General features: G+C 44.5%; 1 protein-coding gene across 3 annotated transcripts in view; it reads left to right on the forward strand.

Annotated features, from left to right (window-relative positions):
* Positions 1 to 25,990, forward strand: part of LOC143806205 (class I histocompatibility antigen, F10 alpha chain-like) — a 47,515-nt gene that overhangs the window by 12,246 nt on the left and 9,279 nt on the right. For all 3 annotated transcript variants that reach the window (XM_077286331.1, XM_077286330.1, XM_077286332.1), the window contains 3 exons: positions 11,544 to 11,807; positions 19,071 to 19,349; positions 20,257 to 20,526. In XM_077286331.1, coding sequence (XP_077142446.1) covers positions 11,544 to 11,807; positions 19,071 to 19,349; positions 20,257 to 20,526 — 813 coding nt within the window. The remainder of the gene's footprint in view (positions 1 to 11,543; positions 11,808 to 19,070; positions 19,350 to 20,256; positions 20,527 to 25,990) is intronic.

Raw genomic sequence — 25,990 nt, forward strand, 5'->3', positions numbered from 1 at the left:
GGGAAATGTTATTTATTAACTATTTTGTGTGACATATGTCTGTGATTTAAGGGCATAAAAATACAAAGTTTGAAAATTTTCGCCATATTTCCGTTTTTTTCATAAATAATCGCAAGTAATATCGAAGAAATGTTACCACTAACTTGAAGTACAATATGTCACGAAAAAACAATCTCAGAATCAGCGGGATCCGATAAAGCGTTCCAGAGTTATAACCTCATAAAGTGACAGTGGTCAGAATTGTAAAAATTGGCTTGGTCATTAAGGGGTTAATGAACGACTTTCACTCAACAACACACACGATTTCTAATGCATACTAGTGCATGGCCATGCATACCTTTTATAGCTGCAGCAAGTTCAGGACCTTCGTAGAGAACCAATGAGAACTGCTACAGTAACTGAGCAACTTCCTAGAGCAGTGATTTTCAACCAGTGTTCCGCGGCACACTAGTGTGCCGGGACACATGGTCGGGTGTGCCGTGGGGAAAGTTCCCCAAACTATGCTTTAACCCTTTCTACCCTTTCAATTTGCGCTGCCTGGCACAAGCATCTCAGTCAGTGCAGGGCCAGGCACACATAGGGGTTAAGGACACAGCCAGCCAGCGTGACATTGTGGGCGGAGAGTTCTCCTGCTCTACTCTCCTGGCTGCAAGCAGTGCTGAACTTATCAGGCACAGGCAGATTCCCGGAGCTGCTACCGGCACCTGAGTGAGTGCCATGCTATCATTATCGTTGTATGTTCTGACAGTCTACTCTGGGTGACCTGGGGCGGCCATGGGCTGGGCGGCTGCAGCTGGCATATATATATATATATACTACAGCAGCCGCCCAGCCCAGGCCCCCAGCACAGCCTGTATAGATACAGTGTATATAATATATATACAGGACAGGTGCTGGGGGCCTGGGCTGGGCGGCTGTTGAAGTATATACACTGCACAGTACCTCTCCTCCTGTATATATACACTGCACAGTACCACTCCTCCTGTCCTGTATATATACAGTGCACAGTACCACTCCTCCTGTCCTGTATATATACAGTGCACAGTACCACTCCTCCTGTATATATACACTGCACAGTACCACTCCTCCTGTATATATACACTGCACAGTACCACTCCTCCTGTCCTGTATATATACAGTGCACAGTACCACTCCTCCTGTCCTGTATATATACAGTGCACAGTACCACTCCTCCTGTATATATACACTGCACAGTACCACTCCTCCTGTATATATACACTGCACAGTACCACTCCTCCTGTATATATACACTGCACAGTACCACTCCTCCTGTCATGTATATATATACACTGCACAGTACCACTCCTCCTGTATATATACACTGCACAGTACCACTCCTCCTGTCCTGTATATGTACACTGCACAGTAATACTCCTCCTGTCCTGTATATATACACTGCACAGTACCACTTCTCCTGTATATATACACTGCATAGTACCACTCCTCCTGTATATATACAATGCACAGTACCACTCCTCCTGTCCCCTATATATACACTGCACACTACCACTCCTCCTGTCCCCTATATATACAATGCACAGTACCACTCCTCCTGTCCTGTATATGTACACTGCACAGTAATACTCCTCCTGTCCTGTATATATACACTGCACAGTACCACTCTTCCTGTCCTGTATATACACTGCACAGTACCACTTCTGTCCTGTATATATACACGGCACAGTACCACTCCTCCTGTCCTGTATATATACACTGCACAGTACCACTCCTCCTGTCCTGTATATATACACTGCACAGTACCACTCCTCCTGTCCTGTATATATACACTGCACAGTACCACTCCTCCTGTCCTGTATATATACACTGCACAGTACCACTCCTCCTGTCCTGTATATATACACTGCACAGTACCACTCCTCCTGTCCTGTATATATACACCGCACAGTACCTCTCCTCCTGTCCTGTATATATACACTGCACAGTACCACTCCTCCTGTCCTGTATATATACACCGCACAGTACCTCTCCTCCTGTATATATACACCGCACAGTACCACTCCTCCTGTATATATACACTGCACAGTACCACTCCTCCTGCCCTGTATATATACACTGCACAGTACCACTCCTCCTGTCCTGTATATATACACTGCACAGTACCACTCCTCCTGTCCTGTATATATACACTGCACAGCACCACTCCTCCTGTCCTGTATATATACACTGCACAGTACCACTCCTGTATATATACACTGCACAGTACCACTCCTCCTGTATATATACACTGCACAGTACCACTCCTCCTGTCCTGTATATATACACTGCACAGTACCACTCCTCCTGTATATATACACTGCACAGTACCACTCCTCCTGTCCTGTATATATACAGTGCACAGTACCACTCCTCCTGTATATATACACAGCACAGTACCACTCCTCCTGTTCTGTATATATACATTGCACAGTACCACTCCTCCTGTCCTGTATATATACAGTGCACAGTACCACTCCTCCTGTATATATACACAGCACAGTACCACTCCTCCTGTCCTGTATATGTACACTGCACAGTAATACTCCTCCTGTCCTGTATATATACACTGCACAGTACCACTCTTCCTGTCCTGTATATACACTGCACAGTACCACTTCTGTCCTGTATATATACACGGCACAGTACCACTCCTCCTGTCCTGTATATATACACTGCACAGTACCACTCCTCCTGTCCTGTATATATACACTGCACAGCACCACTCCTCCTGTCCTGTATATATACACTGCACAGTACCACTCCTGTATATATACACTGCACAGTACCACTCCTCCTGTATATATACACTGCACAGTACCACTCCTCCTGTCCTGTATATATACACTGCACAGTACCTCTCCTCCTGTCCTGTATATATACACTGCACAGTACCTCTCCCCTGTATATATACACTGCACAGTACCACTCCTCCTGTATATATACACTGCACAGTACCTCTCCTCCTGTATATATACACTGCACAGTACCTCTCCTCCTGTATATATACACTGCACAGTACCACTCCTCCTGTCCTGTATATATACACTGCACAGTACCTCTCCTCCTGTCCTGTATATATACACTGCACAGTACCTCTCCCCTGTATATATACACTGCACAGTACCACTCCTCCTGTATATATACACTGCACAGTACCTCTCCTCCTGTATATATACACCGCACAGTACCTCTCCCCTGTATATATACCACACAGTACCTCTCCTCCTGTATATATACACTGCACAGCACCTCTCCCCTGTATATATACACAGCACAGTACCTCTCCCCTGTATATATACACTGCACAGTACCTCTCCTCCTGTCCTGTATATATACACTGCACAGTACCTCTCCCCTGTATATATACACTGCACAGTACCACTCCTCCTGTATATATACACTGCACAGTACCTCTCCTCCTGTATATATACACCGCACAGTACCTCTCCCCTGTATATATACCACACAGTACCTCTCCTCCTGTATATATACACTGCACAGTACCTCTCCCCTGTATATATACACTGCACAGTACCTCTCCTCCTGTATATATACACTGCACAGTACCACTCCTCCTGTCCTGTATATATACACCGCACAGTACCTCTCCCCTGTATATATACCACACAGTACCTCTCCTCCTGTATATATACACTGCACAGCACCTCTCCCCTGTTTATTTACACAGCACAGTACCTCTCCCCTGTATATATACACCGCACAGTACCTCTCCTCTGTATATATACACTGCACAGTACCACTCCTCCTGTCCTGTATATATACACCGCACAGTACCTCTCCCCTGTATATATACCACACAGTACCTCTCCTCCTGTATATATACACTGCACAGCACCTCTCCCCTGTTTATTTACACAGCACAGTACCTCTCCCCTGTATATATACACCGCACAGTACCTCTCCTCTGTATATATACACTGCACAGTACCACTCCAAGGAGTTCCCCATTCTGGCCAACAAAGCTATTTTGACATTGCTCCCATTTTCGACCACATATCTATGCGAGCTGGGCTTCTCAAGCTTGACTGTGATAAAAACTAAAAACAGGGAGAGACTGAGAACTGTTGAGGAAGAGCTTCGTGTGTGTCTTTCCACCATTCCTGCCAGGATATCCCTTTTGTGTTTATCGAAACAGGCCCAGGTTTCACACTGAGTGAGTATAAATACATTTAGAATCTATATTATTAACTATATGTAGAATATGTACTGTTTTAGTGTCATTTTGTGCCATTTTGGTTGGTGGTGTGCCCCGGGATTTTTTAAGTATAAAAAGTGTGCCGCGGCTCAAAAAAGGTTGAAAATCACTGTCCTAGAGGACCTATAGGAGCTACTGCAGTACCTGAGCATGTGACCCCAGACCTTCACTGAGAGGTCTTCCTTTGGGCATGCTCAGAAGGGGAAAAGCAGGACTTAGTCGCAGAAAGACCTGCTCGCTGCTGAACATTGCTGGCTACAAGGACAGAGCCTGGAAGGGCAACAGTAACCAGTCGTCCAGTATCAGCCTGAGCTAGACGCTGGGACCGATGTCTCCGCTGAGCAGACTCCACTGCAGCTGGAGAAGAATGGGAGACCGCAGCGGAGATGGTTTGAGATTCCCACTGTGTAGAGGCGGGACCTCGACACCTAACATTAAGTTACTTGTGTTTATTTATTGCGTTTTTAGCACATTTTTTTTCAGCTTTTTTTATTTATTTTTTTGTCATGTTTTAAATAAAACTGCTTTTGTTCTGGAAACATCCTGTTACTTAACTTTGATAAAACTTTATAGAAAAAGTCATATGTAGAAATATAATATAAATACATATGCATTGTTTATCTCCGACTTTCTTCACTTTGTTCAAGTCCACGGATAACTGCAAGAGAAATTGACAAGTTGCAGATGTCACAATCCTACCACAGGTCAGTTTCTATAGCAGGAAAAAAGCACATTAGGTATGAGATTTATTTAAATCCCATGCACATTGCTGGAACTGTAAAATGCTGCATTTTTTGCACATGAAAATGTGCAGCAGGAAAAACCCCACACCAGATATTCATCATAGGAACTATAGTTCCTTAGTTCCTTCGTTTATCCCCATATTAATTATAAAGTCTTAAAGTCTAAAAAGCTAAATAAAACATTAAAAGTGACAAACAAAATACAAATTAAATCAAATAATAATAATGTGTGTCCAAGCATTACCATTTTTGCAGGATGCAGCCAAGCCCTTTTTTGCTGGTTGGATGAATTGGGGCGTCTGTCCTTGTGGGGTGCACAGCCCGCCTAATTTAATATTATGGGCGTCATTAATAGGCTGTAAGCCGGACACTGTGCATCACACATACCTGTGTGACTGATGTTCTATTCTACCCTCATTTGTGTGCATTTTTTACTAGGCAGCCACTCCCTCCATGAATTGGTAGGTTTGTGAGAGGCTGCTTTCATCACTATTTTGCACCGGTGCTGCCCCCACCTTTATAATGGGGGTCTGCTGCATATTTCTTGTGCATTTGTGATCTGACTTGATGTTGCTAATGCTGATTTTTCTGGTTTTGTTTTTTTTAATTTATGTCCTTTAGTTGTTTTGATTTTAGTGTTGTACCTCAATATTCCCAGCGCTGCCCCTTATTCTCCATACTTCGGCCCTTCACCCTGGCAGCTGGATATTTGCTTCTGGGCAGATACTGACTGATGGCTGCCTGTTCTTGTCTCATCAGCACTCTGAGTTTATACCAATTTCTGGGTTGTGTTTGTCTCTTTTTGAGTATTGACCACAGGTTCTCAATGAGACTATGATCTGGGGAGTTTCCTGGTCAAGTACCCAAAATATCAATGTTTTATGCACCAAGCCACTTAATTCTTTCTTTTATCTTGTGACATGATCTCCATCATGCTGGTAAAAGCATCATCTTCATATCCTGAATGATGGGAGAAGCTTCTCTTGAAAGATGATTAGATCCCATTCTTTATGCATGGCCATGAGATTAGGTATAATTTTGAGTGAGTCCTTCCACTGATGTTAAGCCCCCACTCATGAATGGTTTCAGAAGGCTTTACATTTTGAGGACACAGAACTCATGGTAGCATCGCCTTTTCTTTTCTGGGTAATTTTCCCAATGTCCCAAACAGTCAAAGGGGCTTCATCAGAGAAATAACTTTACCCCAGTCTTGTTACAAGTTTGTCAGGTCCTCCTGGGAGATCTGGGGTTAGATCACTACGTAGTATGAATAGCAGATCTTCCATTTGGCCTGTGTTTATGTCCTGTATTAAATTGATTTGGTTTCCTTTGGTGCTGAAGAGGTTAACAGCCCTTTATATGCTGGTCAGAAACATGCAGCTTCATTTCAGCTACTTCTGATCTGGTCATTACCTCTGCCTATAAAACCTGGCCAGACCTTCCCTGCCTTGCCATTGAAAGCTTTGCTTCCTAGCTCCTTAGAAATATCGTGCTGAAGTGGAGATCATTGCTGCTACTGGAAATTGTTGCGTCCTTTTTTGGGGGTGTATGCTTTCCTCATTGTTCTACTCGAATTTGGTTGGTATATTCCTATCCTTCCCTACATGTCTCTCTACCTTTTGAGTGTTAGTTGCTTTCTGTTATCCCTGTCTTACGTAATACACTTGCAGCGCCCCAGAGTCCTGGTCGTGCAGTATTGTCGCTCTTCCAACAGGGGGAGTGATGGTACGTCTGATTGTACTAAAAGAGTTCACCTGACCAGGTATCACAGTCACACACTACACTTCACACTCCGGCCACCAGGGGGAGCAAAATGTTCTATCTATTAGGCCACTCCTCACACTCGGGTAAAACTGGGGGTCGGATAGGAAGTTAGGGAGAAGCTGACTGGGCTCGGCCCCGGTAACATCGAGTCAGAGAATAGAAAGCTGACTGGGGAGACCCAGGGAGGACCTGTCAGGGGTGGGATCCTGACAGCGGCCTAGCACGAGATAGATCGTTACGGAGCTGCGCCTGCACCTCATTGCGGCAGCATCCTAAGAAAGGACAAGAAGCGAAGTATATTGTGGAGAAGTGAAAAACGAGATCACAGCACTAGGAGATAACACCAGGAGGAGTCCTGCCTTAAGATCGGCAACATCCTTCTGAAGCGTGTAGCCGGTGGCCGGAACGCCGAGGGAGTAATTGGCTCTACGCATTACTCTGAACTACGGCAGGGCAGTTAATTCCAAGTTGGCTGTCCAACCTTTACACCTAATGAAGACAACGGAGGCAATTGTGGGAGAGGGGCGTCACTAGGGTCCCTATAAAATAGCTCCAGGCCTACCCCGTCATACGGGTCGTCCTATCCATACCATCTGGGGGACGGAGAGAGAACATCAGAAACAGATACGAAAGTTGTGAGGATTATCCCGTGGTGCTCAGCAGGGAGGTACTACAACACACAGGCGCTAGTAGGAAGGCTACTGATTTCCACCTGCAAAGGGAACTCTGGATGTGCCTTCGGACCGGCCGGACTCAGCCAGCCCTGTGAACAGTACTCTGGACTGTGGACGCTGAAGTCTTCAGTAAAAAGGTAATGAGACTGCAACCTTTGTGTCCTCGTTATTCATTGCGCCTTACAACATTCACCATCACCACCTACACATCAAGGGAAGCCCTGGGGACATACTTCACCTGTGGGAAGGTATACCATCTAGCTGCCATTCCATCGTCCCCAGCGGACCCCTAGCAGCATCGGTCACTCTGACCGAACACCACAGGTGGCGTCACGAACACTTGACAAACTTTCATCACCTTTAATTGGGCGCCCCTAAGCAGGGCCACGGACCGGGTCGGGCCACCATGACATCCCCAGAAGCGAGACGGACGGACCTGGTGCCGAGTACCCCACTGCCCTGCGACCTTGGGGGCGATCCACACTTGCATTTATGTCCCAGGCTTCCTGAGGGAGGGGACAGCTTATGGAATAAAAGAACAGTAAGGCGGGTGGCCCAAACTTCCTCACCTTTAGAGGTACCCTTAGGAACTGGAAAAGTTGGGGCCTAGGAATGGTTCAGGGCCCATTTCCCTAATCATGAACAGTCAGAGTGTGACAAGTCTTCAGCCATCTAACTTTTGCAGAGTGTCGGTATGTACTTGATGAGTTTCTTGTAGAGAAGTTCTTGCCGTTCTTGAGCAAACTTTGCACTAGTGTTGAACTAATTCCGTAGCTGAATCTTCTTAAGGAGATGGTCCTGTCACTTGCTAGACTTTCCTAGTTGCCTTCTAGTCTTCTTCACAACAGTTGAATCTCTCTCTTTAATATTCTTGAAGATTTGATAGATGCTTTATATAGGGGCAATCTTACAAGCAGCAATGTCTTGGCATGTAAAGCCCTTTTCATGCAAAGCAATGATGACTGCCAAGTGTTTCCTTGGAGGTAGCCATGGTAAATAGAAGAAGACAATGATTTCAATGATTAATTTGTAAAGCGCTGAGGAATATGTTGGCACTATATAAATACAATTATTATTATTATTATTATTATTTCAAGAATCATTCCCCTTTTAAAGCAACCAGTCAGCTAGTCTGCTCTTATAACTCAATCAGCATAATGATATCAGCTACCTTGTGCTTGATAACACTTTCTCCTGCCTACTCTAACGGGAAGATCACTGAAATTATGTAAACAGGTCATTTTGTGCTGAAATTTAGTGGAAATGTTTTTTTTTTATTAGTTAAATTTCATAGAAAGGAATACGGTAACTTTGCAATTTATCTGATCATTCTTCATAACAATCTGGAGTTGATGTAAATTGCCACAAGAAAAACTGAAACAGCAAAGTTTGTGAAAAAAACTAAATTTGTTTCAGTCTCATAACTTTTGGCAACAACTGCATGTCAAATGTTGTTCTTGAACATGGTGTGAAACTACGTTTAAAAGGAAGAAATAAAGAGCAACACATTATAAAATGAGAAACAGAAAGCATAAGCGGAAGGCCAGTTTCACATGTCATTTTTCTTCTCATCTTTGAAAACGGTCTGTGTTGTTTTTCAGTGTGCTGGATCCATTTTTTTGTCTGTGTGTCAGTTTTTTAAAATGCTTCTTGCATATATTTCTTCTCATGTGAAAAAGGGATTATTAGCAGATTAGCAGATGACATCAAAGGGATGCATTGCAGCAAGGTAGGAGCAGTAATTGTGCCCCTATAGAAGCCTCCTGATGTTTTCACCTACTATGATATCCCTTTCTTGGCTCCCTTTGAATATGCCCTCCAAAATACAGTATGATACTCCCACAGTGAATTCCCCCCAAAAAACACTATATGATGACCCCAAAGGGGCTCTAGCAAAGTATAATGCCCCAGCAACACAGTATAATATCCCCACAGCTCCCCTACATACAGTATGATACCCCCACAGCTCCCTATATATAGTATGATGTCCCCACAGCTCCCTCTATACAGCTTGATGTACCCACAGCTCCCTATATACTTCATGATGGCCCCACAACTCCCTATATACTGTACATTACGATGTCCCCACAGCTTCATATATATGGTATGATGTTCCCACAGCACCCTATATACAGTATGATGTCCCCACAGCTTCTGATATATAGTATTATGACTCCACAGCTACCTAATACAGAATAATGCCCCTGCAGCTCCTCTACTCTCAGTATGATGCAATCATGGCTCCCTATATACAGTACGTTATTTGCACAGCTCCCCTATTTACAGAATGTTGGCCGTAAAGCTTCTTATATACAATATAATGGTCCTACAGCTCCCTATATACAGTACGATGTTCCTTATGTACAGTATGATGCCCCTATAGCTTCCTACAAATAATATGAAGGCCCCACATCTCCCTTTAAACAGTATGATGGCTCCATATTTACCTATGCACAGTGATTCCCACATTGCTCTTTAGATACAGTACGATGTTCCCACAGCCTGTTATAATAAACCATATCACGTCCCCACAGCTCATTATGTACAGTATGATGGCACCACAGGTCCATATATACACTATGATGACCACAGACCCCCAGGTCCCTATATACAGTATTATTACCCCACATCTCCCTATATATTGTGTGGGACAGTCAGACTTTGGTTCGAATTAATGAAACATTATAATATTTATCCCATGGTTTCAATTACAACCCCCCCTCAAACTAAGATGGCAGAATTGCTTTTGTTTGTTACTTTACCTCCTCCAAAAAATGGAAGAAATAGAGACTAGAAAATCATATTGCCCCCCAAAATGGTATCAATATAAAAACTACAGTTTGTACTGCTAAATAACAAGTGTTGATACAACTCTCATTGACTGAAAAATAAAAAAAATGCTTTAGCTCTTGGAAGGCGAGAAGGAAAATTGAAAGTAAACAAGAAGCCAAACCAAAGCAATAGTCACTGTGATACATTTGGAGAATTTTAATGGTCTCGTCTAAATTAATGCTGACTATATATTTATTGTCTGGTTGAGGGTCCTGGAATCACGATTACACTGATTGTGTCAGTGATTGATAGTATTGATCCCTCCCTGCACCATGGCTTAATATTTCAAAAAAGAGTGTTTAAAAATGAATATACAATCTTTATTAAACACTGGAAAATAGGTTAAAAAAACCACATACATATAAGATGCAAAATAAGGACACCACCAGGTGGCATTCAGTACCATATCAATCATAGTAATCACATATAAATAATATGGAAAAGAGGAACAACCCTTAATCATACAGACCCAAACCTTCAAACCATGTTGCCTGTAATATGACGCAATAACAATGATTATAACCTACTGTGGCTACTGTCAAAGACAAGGCTAAGGTTAATTTCTAAATAGAACCGTTTCCTCACTGTTCCTGTATGAATAATGCCAAATTATACCTGATTGTGTAAAACAGACACAAGGATGGTAAATCAGGTTCCACTTACCCAGTACTGGAGTCCACTGAATTGAAATTGCACAACCCCGACGCGCGTTTCGCTGCACTACTGCATGCTTTTTTAAACACTCCTTCTGTCCTCCTTTTTGAAACATGATCTTGTTGGAGTTGTCTCTTTAGGGGCCAAGTTTTAGTTCTTTGCTATCCTTTAAATATGAGTCTGGGTTTATGTATATTGACCGTGGCTTAATATGTATGAGTATTAATCAAAGGATGACTAGTAAATTATACTAAAACTAGACAGCAGAAATCCATCGTAGTATTTTTCCAAAAATGCTATGTACCATCTATCTTTTGGAAATAACTAAAACACATAGCTAATTTGATGGTTTGTGTTTTAAATGAAAAAATCAGTTTAAAAAAATAGTCGTACTTGGACCACCCCTGTCAATATGACCTAAAAAGCATGTCGATGAGCCTCGCACATCAGTCTTCCCCTGGATTGTCCCATAGATCGGTAAATTTTCCCAGTAATTTTACCTGATTACCGAACCCTCGTCTCTTTGAGAAGAGAATGTCCAGTTGAGTCAGCTGTTAGCCATACGGTAGACACATATACGAGTATTACCCTTTAGTAGATGATCTGATCGGTGCTATATGTAACACTCTGTATGTCTCTCAGACAGTCACTCTGTGCGCTATTATTACACGGGGGTCTCAGTCCCTTTACCTGGAATACCCGAGTTTTCCATCATTGGATATCTGGATGACCAGTTGATTGAGATATACAGTAGTGATCTTAAGAGACTTATCCCTGTGGCTGCATGGATGAAGGAGTGCGAGGATCCAGAGTACTGGGAGAGAATGACACAGGTTTCTAAAAGACAAGAGGCGTTGTTCAGACACGAAGTGAAGACAGTGATGAAAAGATTCAACCACACCGGAGGTGAGACATCCAATACCCTAAATAATCATTGTACTGTAATACACCCGATTGTTCTATACCAAGAAAATATACTCTCCTGAACCACACTTCACTTATAGCACCAATTTTTCCTCAACTTTTGTTTAGTGACTTTGTTAGTGCCAGAAATTCAGTGCATATCAATTGTCTAGCAGTTTGTTCTCAGGAAACCATGGTTAGATCAGAGGCACGGTGCCACCAAGAGCCGTCTCTGCCACCATGAGATTGGTGCACGAGGATCACAAATCCACCTCCTGATATCTCACCGTGCCCCATGGCTCCAACATGAAAAGAATAAAATGAGTACCGTAATAATTCTCATTTCCTTTAGTAAACAAATATGTTCATTGTAGTCTTTCAGATTGGGGGTAGGTGGGGATGATGTCTGCAGTGATGGAGCCTGAGAACAATGGAGTTAACATTCTCTGGTATATGGGACCAATGGAGTTTTGAGCATGAAGGAGTTAAAGAGGACCTTTCACCTGTTTTAGCATGTTAAACTGGCCACACCATTGAATAGTGGCCTCAAAGCTGAATAAAGCCATAATTTTTTTTATTTTTCCAATATGTTGTGTAGATATTGCCTTGTAAATTTTAGGTTATAATTTTTGAAAAGATGAAGAGCTTGTTACCAGACATTCTTCTCAGGGTGCATGCACTTTTTCCCCTGCATGATGTTAACCAATCAGAATCAGGAGATGTTATGAAGGGGGAAAAATAACACTTGTCCAGAAAGTCAGGTCCTGTGAGATGTTGTGATAGACAGCCCTGCTCTCAGACTTGATATCTGCAATTGCTGTGTAAATTATAACAGAGTCGAGGGTCATTAAAAACACTTTCAGCTTTTATACCACAATGTGGCCTGACTGCCATGAGATGAAAGCTGAAGCTCTTTATAATCACACTCAGCTCTGCAGAGATCAGGACTGAGAGCAGGTCTGTTTGTAATTTCATATCTCACAGCAGAAGGCATACTCTTTTGACCATCTGAGAACATGTTTATTTTTACATTCATGACACCTCCTGCTTATGATTGGTCAACATCATACAGAAGAAAAAGTACACCCCCCCCAGAGAACAATCTCTAGTAACACCCACCTAAACTTACCATAAATTAGCATCTAAACTTTACAAGCTGATGTCAAAGATAGGAAATAAAATTAAAAAGATTTTTTGTTAGCTTTGCAGACAATATTCCATAATGTGGGCAGGTTAGCATGCCGATGCTGGTAACAGCTCCACTGTAAGCAGTGCCTTAGGATGTGTGGGGCTAGGGAGTGTTCCATTAAACATTGTTTTGTGATTCTGAGGCCTGTGGCCTGATGACAGGTGTGTCACAAAATATAAATCCCCTGTGCCTTTATAAGGATCTCACGGGTCAAAGGATACCGCTGCAACATCACACACCAATGAAACTGGTTTCTTTGAGTGTGTGTGTGTGTTTCGGTTTGACACTGGTATCCCTCACTTAGGCCACATACTCTATGATTATATAGGAACCGCTACTTTCTATCCAGTACAAATAATTTCAGGGCGTGCTACCTCAGCAATATTATAGTCATCATTATATTTTCGCTATTAGATTACACATTCCAATCATCATATCTTCAGGGGAGTGTTTCTTCCTCTGCCATACTATTACATCTTCTTTCGACCCCTGTAGTAACTAAGCTGAGATCAAATGAAGCCCTTGTTTTCACCCTTAAACCTCTCTATAAAGAGGTGGAGTTTGCTGTTTCCCCAGATCCTAGTGCCCAAAGAAGCCACCAGTTGCAGGAGGATGCTATATGGCAACCGGTCTGGACTGGAGCGTCGTTAGATGTAGTTAGGCTTCAATTCCAGTACAGTGGAACTATAAGTTCCATTAGTGGTTTTCAAAGTGTAAAGAAGGACAAAGGTCAGGTGTAGGACAAGATCAGAATCCAGGTATAGAACTATAGGTAACAACTCCACAGGACTGGACAATAGGAATAGAGCGATCTCATGTACAGGTGATCAAACAGGGATGTGACTAGCTGGAGGTAGACACTGAACTGACACTCTGGCACCTGATGAGTGAACTGCCTGGATTATATCACTACCATTGAACTTCTCTTAGAAGCCACCAATGGTGAGTATTTCTGCAAAGCAACAAAGCAAAGCAATGAAGGAGTTAACCAGCATAAAATAGAGATTGTGGTCACAAACCCAAGGAAAACAGAGAAGGATAAGTATACATTGTCTGCAGGTTCATATTTTTCATTGACACAGATTGCCAGGAATACAGCACAACCACCACAAAGACAAGGGAACCTCACCAGATTATTGCTTCCCCATCTACGAGCAGCATGATGTAGGGCAAAGACCCGGAGTCCAGCAATGTGTTACTTTCTGGGCGGCTTGATACAGTTTTGATCACAGTTTTATCTGCTGCAGTTCTCTGAATGCTGAACTCTATTTAAAAAAACACCAGAACACAGGCAAAAGTGCTTACCTGTCCAGACCTCTAAACAAATGCATTATCAGTGTGCAGCGGACCCAAGTAAAGATGGTGAATACACAGGTGCAGTAATACTGATGAGGCAGCCACCCTACAATAAGGGATTGGCCTCTTGGCACACCAGTGCAAAGAAATAATCTGTATGCGGCCATGTTCACACAGAAAATGCAGAGCACCTGGCTCACAGCCTATTAATGAGGCCCTATGGTGGGCTGACCAGTGTTAACTAATGCATACCGTGTGAACAGAGGCCACAGTTTACTGATCGATCTGGGCCCAGCTGCACCCTGAAAAATAAATAAAGTGCACAAAAACACAGCAATATACAGTATGTCAGGGGCGGACCTACCGCCGGTTCAATCGGTGCAGCCGCACCGGGGCCCGGCGTTAGGGGCAGGCAGACCAGGCAGCTGCCTGGGGCCCCCACTCCCCCAGGGGCCCCCAGCTAGCGGCAAGTCACGCAGCCGCTATGGGGCCCCTGTGAGGCAGGGGGGCCCGCCTGCCGCCAGCGTCGACTCCCCCGCCGCATTGGACTATACCGGCGTCTGCCGGTACAGTTCAATGCAATGATGGAGGAGAGAGCGTCACCTGACGACGCCCCCTCTCCCATCATTCCCCGCTCTGCCTCTGACACAGCGGGTGCGCGCGCAATCACTGTGTCCCAGGCAGAGCAGCGGCAGCCACTGACACAGCAGCAGGGAGCAGCGCGGGCACGTGTGGAGAGGTGAGGAGCTTGTGTTTTTTGTTTTTTTTTACTGGACTGTGGGGCCATTCTCAGGAGAGGAGAGGTGGGGAGGGGAGGGAAGGGGGATGAGCATGCTGTATACTATTGTGGGTTCTGCTGTATACTACTGTGGGCAGTGCTGTATACTACTGAGCCCTGTGCTGTTACTGTGGGCTGTGCTTTATACTACTGTGGGCAGTGCTGTATACTACTGAGCCCTGTGCTGTTACTGTGGGCTCTGCTGTATACTACTGTGGGCTCTGCTGTATACTACTGTGGGCAGTACTGTATACTACTGAGCCCTGTGCTGTTACTGTGGGCTCTGCTGTATACTACTGTGGGCTCTGCTGTATACTACTGTGGGCTCTGCTGTATACTACTGTTGGCTCTGCTGTATACTACTGTGGGCTCTGCTGTATACTATTGTGGGCTCTGCTGTATACTACTGTGGGCTCTGCTGTATACTACTGAGCCCTGTGCTGTTACTGTGGGCTGTGCTGTATACTACTGTGGGCAGTGCTGTATACTACTGAGCCCTGTGCTGTTACTGTGGGCTCTGCTGTATACTACTGTGGGCTCTGCTGTATACTACTGTGGGCTCTGCTGTATACTACTGTGTAGGCAGCGCTGTATACTACTGAGCCCTGTGCTGTTACTGTGGGCTCTGCTGTATACTACTGTGGGCTCTGCTGTATACTACTGTGGGCTCTGCTGTACACTACTGTGGGCTCTGCTGTACACTACTGTGGGCTCTGCTGTACACTACTGTGGCCAGTGCTGTATACTACTGTGGTCAGTGCTGTATACTATATGGAGGACTATGGGAAGTGTATAATACTATATGGAGGACTATGGGAAGTGTATAATACTATATGGAGGACTATGGGGTGTATTATACTAAACAAGCAAAATGCTGCATATTCATTGGGTGATTGGATTGTTTATGCTGGAATAAAAATCCTTGTTCTCAGCAGCACATCGCCTGGTGTAAACTGTAGATATGCTGCTGATAACACGATGCTGTATGGTGATCTGTAGTGATCTATTAGTGATCGTTCTGTCCCCTTCATTCTTTCTCAGATGGTGGAAAGAGGCAGAGAAACAAGCGTCCATGACTTCAGTATTGTCGATCACACTCGTTTAGCGGCCTGAGATCAGCGCAGGTAAATACAACCAAAATGCTTCTGTATGATGTGCAATATGCTAGCATTTGGGGCCCCATTTTAAACTTTTAAACACTATGGAGCATCATGTGCGGCCATTATACAGTATGGAGCATTATGTGCAGTCATTATACAGTATGGAGCATCATGTGCGGTCAATATACAGTATGAAGCATCATGTGCGGTCATTATACAGTATGGAGCATCATGTGCAGTCATTATACAGTATGGAGCATCATGTGCGGTCATTATACAGTATGGAGCATCATGTGTGGCCATTATACAGTATGGAGCATCATGTGTGGTCATTATACAGTATGGAGCATCATGTGCGGTCATTACACAGTATGGAGCATCATGTGCGGTCAATATACAGTATGGAGCATCATGTGCGGTCATTATACAGTATGGAGCATCATGTGCGGTCAATATACAGTATGGAGCATCATGTGCAGTCAATATACAGTATGGAGCACTGTGTGGCCATATTTTTTTGTTTATAATTATTCTTTATAAAACAGTGTGATCAGCAGTGCTAAATGGATGTGGTTGGGACGTGGATATGGGTGTGACTAGTTATGAATGGGTGTGGCCAGAGGCGTGGCCTAAAATTTGCCGTGGCGCGCGTTGCGCACCGCACACTTTTTCCCTCTTTCCCATCTTCAAAACTTGGGAGGTATGATGCTGGCCAGGGAGGGGGGCCCAGACACATTTCTTGCACAGGGGCCCAAAGCTGTCAGTGTCCGCCACTGCAGTATGTATAGTATTAGTTGATATTATGGCCACAATACGTAAGCTGGCAACCCACGTCACAGGTCCTCACAGTTGCCAGTTCTACTCTAACAACAAAAAACACCAAAAGAGGAAAAAACCTCCACTGCCTCATCGGTATTACTTCACCTGTGTAGTCGCCATCTTTAGTTGGGTCCGCTGCACCCTGATAATGCATTCGTTTAGAGGCCTGGACAGGTAAGCACCTTTGCCTGTGTTCTGGTGTTTTTTTCTATAATAGTGGAGGATTTTCCTCTTTTGGTGGTTTTTGTTTTTAGTGAACTCTACAGTATATAACCCTGCTCACAGCACTGATTAGCAGATTTTTGTGTATTCTGTGAATAGGCAGAGATCTGCCAATCAGGTTTACTGGTCCTCTAGTGATAATGTCCTGCTGATAAAACAGTGATTTTAAAAAAAGCTGCAGCGAGCAGCCCAGTAAGTGGCACATTGCTGGAATCAGGGTCTCTGCTCCTACATTATGCTGCTCTTAATTTAGGTGGCAAAATCCTGGTGACAGATTCCCTTTCAAGAGCAGAGTTTGAAGTGGTGATGGCCCTGACTGTGACACCGCTTATATAGTCCATCAAAAGACGTCTGGAGAAATTGCAGAACAGCACAATGTGCATGAAGATGTGGAGACCACTCTTCACTTTCCTACAGAACTATCCTGCTTATCTGAATAGTATGCTCAAGACGGGGTCCGGTGTAACAGGCCAGATTAAGCCCCCTGCCCAGAATACACCCGAGGTTAAAGTGGCCTAGGCCAGTTTATACCCCTCTGGGCCAGAATATTCCTCTGGGGAATAGTTTGGCCTAGGCCAGATTATACCCCTCCGAGCCAGAATATATCCCAGCTGCTGTAGATCAGATTCTTCACGCTTTTGAGATCCATGGATATCCAGTAATATACTTAATAACTGGGCTCCAGGCAGCGCACAGGGGCCCCGGGCAGTGCACAGGGAGGCAGAGACAGCGCAAGGGGCCCCAGACATGGCACAGGGACCACAGACATCACACAGGGTCCCCAGACATCGCACAGGATTCAGTGATATACTCAAGAACGGGGCACCAGACAGCGCACAGGGGGTCCCAGACAGTGCACAGGGGGTCCCAGACAGCGCACAGGGGGTCTCAGACAGCACACAGGGGGTCCCAGATAGTGCACGGGGTGGGGGGGGGGGCAGAGACAGCGCACAGGAGCCCTTCACGCTGTCTCTTCCCCCCTTGCGCGCTGTCTCTGCCCCCCCTTGCACATTGTCTCCGCCCCCCTTGTGCGCTGTATCTCTCCCCTTGCGTGCTGTCTCTTCCCCCCTTGCATGCTGTCTCTGCCCCTCCTTGCGTGCTGTCTCTTCACCCCCTTGCACGATGTCTCTGCCCCCCTGTGCACTGTCTGGGGACCCATGCGCTGTCTCTGCCCCATGTGCTGCCTGGGGCCCTGTTATTGAGTATATCACTCAGTGGTTCTCAAAAGCCTGAAAAATCTGATCTACAGCAGCTGGGGTATATTCTGACCCGGAGGGGTATATTCTGGCCTAGGCTACTTTAACCCCAGGTATATTGTGGGCGGGGGGTTAATCTGGCCTGTTACACTGGGAACATAAATATGGGTGATGGTAATAGAAGCATGGAAGAAAGCGGGGCTCGTTACTACAGAATCCTATAACTAGTCACAACCTTCAGGTAATAACTGTCTTCTCTCACTTTACTTTTATTTTCATTTCGGGGACGGATCATACATTTATCTCAGCCCTTTTCATTATTTATTATTTTTATTATTAGTGGTTAGCACAGCAGCCTTGCAGCGCTGGGGTCCTGGGTTCAAATCCCACCAAGGACAACATCTGCCAGGAGTTTGTATGTTCTCTCCGTGTTTGCGGGGGTTTCCTCCGGGTACTCCGTCTTCCTCCCACATTCCAAAGACTGATAGGGAATTTAGATTATGAGCCCCATCGGGGACAGCGATGATAATGTGTGCAACCTGTAAAGCGCTGCGGAATATGTTAGCGCTATATAAAAATAAAGATTATTATTTGATGTTACTTTTTAAAATTAGGGCCAATATGATATCCATATCCCGCATGTAATTGTTCCTGCCGTTTGTGCAGGCTTACACATTGTGCAGGTGATGACGAGCTGTGAGCTGAGAGATGGCGGCGTCGTCTCAGGGTATCAGCAGTACCGATATGACGGCAGAGAGTACATGTTCTTCGATACCCAGAGAGAGACGTATATCCCTACAATGCGTGAGGCCGAGATCACCACGCAGAGGTGGAACAGTCTGGATGTAAGAATGGGCGAGAGAGCCAAGTATTACCTGGAGAATACCTGTGTCAATCGCCTGAAGAAATTAATTAAGTGCGGAAAAAAAGATCTGGAGCGAAGAGGTAAAAATGATGCTTCACACGTGACATATTGATGGAGTTTATGAAAGCAACACTAGAAGTGGAATCAAAGTGAATTGGGACTTTTCTTCTCAATCCTGCCCAGAACACCACAAGACTTCTCCCTGATGCATCTCTGCAATATTTGGCACCGACACATTTTGATCTTAACTTTTTTGGCTCGTTCCAAATGTCTTACTTACATAACTTGGAATTTTGCCCCTATTGAAGCCACTCAGTGTCACATCACAGGTCCAAGTCACAGGCCTCATACCGATCACATGGTCTGCCATTTATAGCAGTATGCCACGGTGTCATAGGAACATTTTGCTGGCTCTGATTTGCTGTTATTGATATTGCTGATGTCTATCAGTTAAAAGTCTCTGTCCCTGGGGTCTGGCAAACATCTAAGGGCAAATGTAATAAAATGGGCCAAAAAGAGGACTTTTTTGTAAACCTTAATCCCCCCATACACTTTAGATAACTGTTGGCTGAATGATGGAAATGAGGAGTGAAAATGAAAAATGTCCTTTTTTCTACTAAAAACGTTGCTTTAGTCCCCAAGTTTTTGATTTTCATACGGCACATCGGGAGGAAAAGAACCTCACAGATTGAGCGTGATTTCTCCTGAGTGCACCAGTCGGCCGGTATGTGGGGGAACCGATTGTTCGGGCACAGTGCAGAGCTCAGGATGGAAGGCACGACATTTTAGACTGCAGACTTTGCAATAAGAAGCCCCCTAAACATGACACTAAGTTATAAAATGATGTAGAGAAAAAATAGATAGTAATTAAAGTTGTTTTATTTGGGGTCTTACTGGCATTTGAGATAATGTGATGACATGTGTAAGTTGTGTTGGGCTTTGGTATCAATATAGATTTGATTTTATGGTTTCCATTTTCGTTCTTAGTTCGGCCAAGGGTGAAGGTCACTGGTCGGGTATCAGGAGACGTCACAAAGCTTCACTGCCAGGTGTACGGATTTCACCCCCGACCTGTGGATGTGAAGTGGATGAACGGGGAGGACGAGGTTCACTCCTATGAGACCACACACGTCCTCCCCAATCCTGACGGCACCTACCAGATCAGGGTCAGCGCGGACGTGACCCCCAAAGAGGGCGACAGCTACTCGTGTTATGTGGACCACAGCAGCCTGGAGGAGCCGCTCCTTGTACAATGGGGTGAGTGCGAGCTATGTGGCCTGTATGTCAGAAAGAAAACTGAGAAAACCTCTTTCTTCATGGGTGTAGAGCTTCTTTGGGGTAATAGCACATGGGTTGTAGCAACCCAATCCGTATGGACTGTAATATGGCCCTGGCTAAGCAGATCACACTTTAAAAGTCTCATTCATACATTACAGATTTTTTTTTTGTGTGGATAAAATGGCCTGTGGTGCTGATTCTGAAATTCGCAGCATGTCAAATTTTTAAGAGGATTTTTATTGCGCATTTTACCCTGTAATGTGGATTCACACATAGCAGATATTGAGTGGACGTTTCTTCAAGTGAAGATCGGTGCCATTCACCTGAATGGGGGGCGTTATTACATATTTATTACAATTGGAAAAAAGAAACGTCAACCAAGATCAACTAAAGGGTGGGATAAGGAGAAAGGGAAGGGGCCTTAGATCATTAGAGGCAGAAAACAAATGGATTTCTGCAAGTGTCATTCAGAGAATTAGAACGGATTTTCACATGTAGAAATTTCTGAAAAAAAAATTCCCACGTGTGAAGTCTATCTTGGAATGTAAACACCTATGAAAACGTGTGAGATCTGCAACCCGTGCCAATACTCTTCATAGCTTCTTCTTCTTCTTTGTTAAAACAGATTTCCACACAAATAGAACCATTGACCATCCATGTGGTAGAAATGTTTCACTCACTTACTGAGATGGCAGCATTTCTTGTTTTGTCTTAGTTTTGTTGTAGTAGCCGTTTTTTTGTTTGTTTTTTTTAAATGACCAGATGGAAATGCAGCCATATTAGTTGTCAACAATAAAATAGCTGTAAGGGTTAATCATGGAAGCTTGGCAGCTCTTAATGGGGTTTCCAAGCACAGACTTTGTACAAACCATTCTGCTTAGCAGGTACCAAGGCCTTCACCCTTTTCTGGACTTACAACAGGCTCATCTAACTAATGTCCATGGAGTAGCTGCTGCCCGGTGGAGTGAGCTGGCTGAGAAGAGTCGAATAGCCAGGTCAAAAGCAGGGAGGCCAGTTACAGGATAGCTTCAGGAGACTGAGACAAAGTCAGGAGATAACCGAGGTCAGAAGAAGGAGAATAGAGTCAGAGACAAATCAATGGTTAAGTTACTTCAGGGTCAGCAACAGGTATCAAACAAGCTGGGTCATATAACTGGGTGAAGCAGGAGACAAAGACTAGGGTCAGGATACATTTTTGTATAAATGTCAACACCCAGCAGTATATAGTAGGGTGTGGTGCTGCCCCATTCGCTACAGAAATAGCTTATTTCCCGTACATGCACGCCTTCTGCATAGTTGGGTGGTGCCACAGAGTCTGCGAATCCAGTATCTCTAGCTGGACAGCATCTGCAGCACCTGGAACTATTGGCCATGATGCCTCCTTCCTCCCCAGATACCTGCTGAATGATTATGTGACGCCCGGGAGACTGAGGTACCCAGCACCAGATCAATGAGGTCCGTCTCTTGAGGGGGATGTCACTAGTGGCTTGACCCGGTGCTGTGGCCTCAGGCGATGCACAGTATAAGGGATATCATGAAGGAACAGACACTTACTTGGTCAGCAGCAGGTCCTCTCAGCTGTGATGACCCCGATCCTGGATCGACGGCTATTGTCCAAATGAAAGACTGAGGCGCTGAAACGTTTAACCAATTTACTTCAACAAAAAGGGATTTGCCACCAATACTGTCACCGGAGTCTGTATAAGAACCCTGAATTACTTTGACCCTGTCAGGATTTCCACCTCTTATTATGCGCATTTTCTGTATGGCCCTGCTGCTGTTTGTGAACTGGCTGCTGACCCAATCTGTCTCTTCTGTGCTCTGGTTCGACGGACAACCCGAGTCCTTTTTGTCAGCTTGCCCCCTCTAGGAGTACTGCTGAACTCTGTGTCTGTTGCTGCGTCTTACCCTGGTGAAGCTGATATCACCTCACGTCCTTCCGGTTGCTGTATTATATATAATGAATATAGCCACGGATCCGGTATCCGTCTCTGCGCCTATTCTGGGTAGAGGTTATTACTACCCGGTTCTCACAATGTCCTTTTTCTCTATTCCTCTTTTCCTACTATCGGTATTACGGGCCTATAATCCGTCATAGGGCTGTTAGGAGTTCAGTTATACGACCTCTCACTTTCAGCTCCTCAACCCAACTGCCAATCTTTTTCTCAGACCAGAATAGATCAAGGGGAGTCTCTGGAGCTCCCCCTTCTGGCCGGAGATGGTAGTGCAGTCTTGCTATTTTAATATTTGTATTTTGTGTCAATAACTATTTTTGTGGCAAATACCCCTAGGGGCGCCACATTCCCCCTTAGTTAAGAACAGTACTCCGGGACTGTGGGACGATAACATTTTGAAATAACAATTGATATATACAGAGTCTTAAAAATGAAAAGTTACAAAAACCACTCAAAGAAACAAAAAAAAAAATGGAATTCTGTAAAAAGTCACTTCAAATAGTTCTATCCTTGAAGGTACTAGGAAGCAAAGTTCACAAAGCAGTCTTTCCGGAGCTTTGATTTAGTGTTTCCGGGCTGATAAAAAGTTCAAGAATATGCAAGAAGTTCATACAGGTAAGTCTCTGTAGGTACTGGGCTTAAACGTTACAGAATGATAACAATGACTGTAGTCTTATAGTTGGTAATCCGCATACCTGGCCGGTAATTGACCCTGGGTACTACGCTGGGATCTACGTAATAGCGGTGTCTCTTTATGTGGTGTACTACTGTCTACTGCGGATATAGTATCTGCCCTCTCTGCTAAAGATAATTCCACCACTATGGGGTTGGCAAGTCCACCGTGAATGGGATCACTCTGATCAGGAATCTGTTCTTCCTGACCTGGAACCTCTTGTAGTACGGGGTCAGCCTCTTCCTGTCTTGGGACTTCTAATATTGGGTTCGGTGTTGGATAAAAGGCCACCATGGGAACCACTACTGCACCATGGTATGTTAGTAGGGTTTTGGGAAAGTCTCCTATACAGGTGTGATACATTTCCTCCTCTTTTTCCTTTACTGGTTGAACCTGTATAGGTTGAATAACTTCTGATTCTGGCTGGACAACTTCTGGCTCTTTCAACGTTTCCGGACATAATTTAAGATTGTCTCTTGACACTAGTACAGATGTTAAACCTCCGTTTTTGCTAATGAGACACATTTTAGGATTATCCATTCTTGTTGGTAAAACTGTGTAGGGTACGGCTTCCCATTGATTATCCAGTTTATTGGTTCGACGATTCCTCTTGAGTACTTGGTCACCCGGTCTTAATGGAGTTGCTAGAGCATTCTGGTTGAAAGTTCGCTCTTGTCTTTCTCTGGTTTGCTTGAGGCTTCTTTCCACACTCTCTTGCACTTGGCGATACTGCTTTTGCCGTACGACATCCCAATTGGAGTCTTGAACTTCTGCGTCTGGTTTCAGAATTCCCATTTCTAGATCGATTGGTAATTGGCCGGGTCTTGCACGCATAAGATAAGCTGGGGTGCAGTTGGTAGAGCTCACCGGGACATGATTATACAGATCCACCAAGTCAGGCAATTTCTCTGGCCATTGATTCCTTTCCGTTTCAGGTAAAGTCTTTAGTAGGTCTATCACAATATGGTTCATCTTCTCACATAAGCCGTTTGTTTGCGGATGATAGGCCGTCGTCCGGATCTTTTTGCAACCATACATATTACAGAATTCTCTGAAGATCTCTGATTCAAAGGCTGTACCCTGGTCAGTGAGAACCTGTTCCGGATATCCATGGGGTCTACAAAAGTACGTTTGGAACGCTTTGGCTGCTGTTTTTGCAGTCAGATCTTTTACAGGTACTACTACCTAGAAGCGCGAATAATGGTCCACGATTGTCAAGGCATAGACGTAACTGAACCGGCTCGGTGTCAACTTCACGTGGTCCATGGCTACCAGTTCAAGTGGTTGTTTGGTGATTATGGGCTGCAGTGGTGCTCTTTTGATCGTTCCTTCTGAGGTTGCACGGGCCACAGTTTCTACACCACTGTTCGATTGATTTTCTCATCCCGACCCAATAAAATCTTTCTCTCAGAAGTACTTCTAGCTTTTTCCAACCAAAGTGACCAGCACCATTGTGGTAAGCCTTGAGGACCATCCTCACATCTTGTTTAGGCACGATAATCTGCCAAACCAATTCATGTGTTTTCGGATTGGTGTATCTTCCACAGAGTTTCCCTTGATACAGGAACATTTTGCCTCTCTTTCCAGAGTTGATGTGTCTCTTCTGGGGCATCTTCATCGGGATATGCACTTTGCTCAGTCAATAGTTCCTTCACTATCTTCACAGCCGGATTGCTATCTTGGGTGTCAGCCCATCTATGGTGTGCTAACGGATTAAAATTCACTTCTTGTTGTTTCTGATAGGTATTTGACTGACGATGTTTTGCCTTGGGCTGATGAAAGGCTGGTAGTTCAATTTCTTCAAGCTCCCCCGTTTCTTCTTCTACATCTCTCAAGTGTGGCATCCGGGATAGGGCATCGGCATTTCCATTCTTGCGACCTGCTCGATACTTGATCACGAAGTTGTAATTAGATAACCGGGCTATCCATCGCTGTTCTAACGCACCTAATTTAGCCGTGTCTAGGTGGGTCAATGGATTGTTGTCAGTATAGACAATAAATTCTGCACCGGTCAAATAGTGTTTGAAACGTTCAGTCACAGCCCAAACTACTGCCAGTAACTCCAATTTGAAGGAACTATAATTTTCAAAATTTCTTTCAGTAGGCCGGAGTTTTCTACTTGCAAAGGCGATGACTTTCTCCCGACCTTCTTGCTTTTGTGACAGCACCGCTCCCAATCCCACATTACTGGCATCGGTGTAGAGGATGAAAGGTTGATGGTAATCCGGGTATGCCAGAACTTCTTCTCCGGTTAGTGCCTTCTTTAGTTGTTCAAAGGAGTCTTCCCTTTCGTCATTCCACTGAAGAGGAGGGTTTCGATTTGAAGGTTTCTTCGTCTGCCCTATCAAAGTATCTTGCAAGGGCGCTGCCAATTTGGTAAATCCTTTTATAAATCTACGATAGTAACCCACTAATCCCAAGAATTGCCTCACTTCTTTTGCGTTGTTAGGTCTTGGCCAATCCCTTATGGCAGTTATTTTCTCGGGATCCGGTGCTACTTCCTCCGAACTCACGATGTGCCCTAAGTATTGTACCTTTGGCTTGAGAAGGTGACATTTGGATGGTTTGATTTTCATACCATACTTGGATAAGGCTTCGAACACCTCTGCCAGGTCTGTTAAGTGCTGTTCGTAAGTCTTTGAGTAGACGATCACATCATCTAGGTACAGGAGGACGGTCTCGAAGTTCTTGTGTCCGAGGCAATATTCCATTAGTCGCTGGAAAGTACCGGATGCGTTGCAGAGTCCGAACGGCATGCGATTAAATTCGCTTAGACCCATTGGTGTGGTGAATGCCATTTTTTCTTTATCTCTCT

Source organism: Ranitomeya variabilis, chromosome 2 (genome assembly GCF_051348905.1).
Source record: "Ranitomeya variabilis isolate aRanVar5 chromosome 2, aRanVar5.hap1, whole genome shotgun sequence".
NCBI lineage: Eukaryota > Metazoa > Chordata > Amphibia > Anura > Dendrobatidae > Ranitomeya > Ranitomeya variabilis.